This window comes from Austrofundulus limnaeus, unplaced genomic scaffold (genome assembly GCF_001266775.1).
Source record: "Austrofundulus limnaeus strain Quisiro unplaced genomic scaffold, Austrofundulus_limnaeus-1.0 Scaffold2276, whole genome shotgun sequence".
In the NCBI taxonomy this organism is placed as follows: domain Eukaryota; kingdom Metazoa; phylum Chordata; class Actinopteri; order Cyprinodontiformes; family Rivulidae; genus Austrofundulus; species Austrofundulus limnaeus.
In genome coordinates, this window is record NW_013954678.1 from 39,357 (window position 1) to 41,351 (window position 1,995).

Consider the following 1,995-nt stretch of genomic DNA (forward strand, 5'->3'; position numbering starts at 1 on the left):
CCTTACTTGTCCTCATACCTTTCACTTAGACAGTCCGGTCACAGGCTACGCTCTCAGGACTTGCTCTCCTTCAGTGTTCCATTAGTACGGTCAGAACTTGGAAAAGAGGCATTCTCTTACTCTGCTCCGTCAACGTGGAACGCTCTACAGCAGGATCTGAGATTACGTACTTTGATTCCCTTGGGACAATTCAAATTTCTTCTGAGACAAAAAGAGACATCTTCTTGTGAAATGTGCTCTTGTTTTTAGCCTGTTTTATTAGCTTATTTATTTGTGTCCGAATTTTTTTTTTTGTAACTACTTGTGTGTTTTGTAATTCTTGTCTTATAGCAGGTCTCTCTTGGAAATGAGGTTCTGGGTCTCAATGAGACTACCTGTATAAATAAAGGTGAAATGAAAACAAATGTGTCTAAATGGAATATTATATATTTTAAAAAGACTTGATTACAGAACAGAAAAATGGTTTTCTATCTTTTTTGTACAGTTTCTGCCAGACAGTAAAACTATAGAACCAAAACAAACATTCATCAACCTGTGTGTGAAAATAGGCTAATTTGAGTTTGCTGAATCTTGCATAATTTTGACATTATTATCAATAGTATTACAGTTCTACACTGTCTGAGCTTTTATAATTTAATTCCAAATATCCATCATAATAGCTTGTTTTAACTCTTATTTACTTGTGTTATGAACAGTACAAAGCTGAAGACGCTTTCAGATGCTTCTCTGAAGAATAAGACAAAGTCGTATCACATGCAGACAAACTTGTACATTAATGTATTATTAAAATAGACAAGGCAAACACTGCACGACTTGTTTTAAAAAGAACCCTCTGTTAGCGGAGTTAGAGTAAACATTTGAGCAGCTGCTTTAGAAGTTAGTTGCTACCCGATAATTAGCTGTTTGACTTACCTCACTGCGCCGAGAGGAGAGAAAAACAGGAAACAGATCAAATCAATCTGTCGAGAATCCAGTYGAACAGTTGATCAGTGCCTATACTAACTGTAGTCTGCCTGTGCAGCACTGAGTGAGGCCTATAGCAGAGACAGATACRAGTCTAAAGTGGAACCAAACTGTGAGCAGGCTGTCTTTCTGCCACAGCAGCTCCAGACAATAGACAGCTCCTGTTTAGACTGCACCAAGGCCATTCATGCATGTAAGACGAGCTAATAGGCCGCACATTATATGTCACTGAACCTAGCTTGAAATGTACAATAATGTGTTTTTCTGTAGAATTTCTGGTTTGAACAGCGTGTATGTGTGCTCTGTAGTCACCTGCATGTCCAGCTCTTGACAGCGTTGGGCTAATGCCTCCTTTACCGACTGAAGTTCAGAAAGATCCTCAAACGCTTTTCTGAGCTGGACGTATGAAAAAGAAGCTGAATTACCAACACATAATAAATACAGTGTAACATAACAAAAAGCATTATTTGTTATAGTCCATCCATTGATATATMTCACTGGATTGGGCRTCACGTGACCTGGGCATGGCTTCACGAGGGGGATTTTTATGCATTGAGCTAATGCTAACGCTAACCATTGAAATCAATGAGCAGAACGTAGCGCGGTGCAAACAAACTCTATAAATGTACAAATGGTWCAAATACTTTGCTATAAACTGCAGAAATTGTTACAACATATTTACAAGAGATAAAAGGGTTTGTTTCACAGGTAAATATTACGCATATGTAGGGGTCACCTCAAGCGAAGAAACAAGATTTACTGCCTCGAAGCAGGCCTTGGACAGGCCTGACGAGAGTACCAAAATTAACCAAAATTAATTATTTTAATTGTAAAACCTGTACGCTAACATTAAACAGCTTCAATGTTCATGTTTAACCTTATTTAAAATWRATTTTATCTGTTGTCAAATATATTATTTACTGATATTAAACATGTAAATGTGGACTTTATTGGATTGTTGACTAGTTAGACTGCATATAAATTCAGAAATGATCATGTAGACTCACTAATAACAGACACTAATGTAAAGAT

The 1,995-nt window shown here is 37.1% G+C and overlaps 1 protein-coding gene across 1 annotated transcript in view; it reads right to left on the bottom strand.

Annotated features, from left to right (window-relative positions):
* The window catches only part of hook1 (hook microtubule-tethering protein 1), a gene marked incomplete in the record, with an annotated part of 34,695 nt that overhangs the window by 24,061 nt on the left and 8,639 nt on the right, over window positions 1-1,995 (bottom strand). The window contains 1 exon segment of the mRNA XM_014034748.1: window positions 1,276-1,359. Coding sequence (XP_013890202.1) covers window positions 1,276-1,359 — 84 coding nt within the window.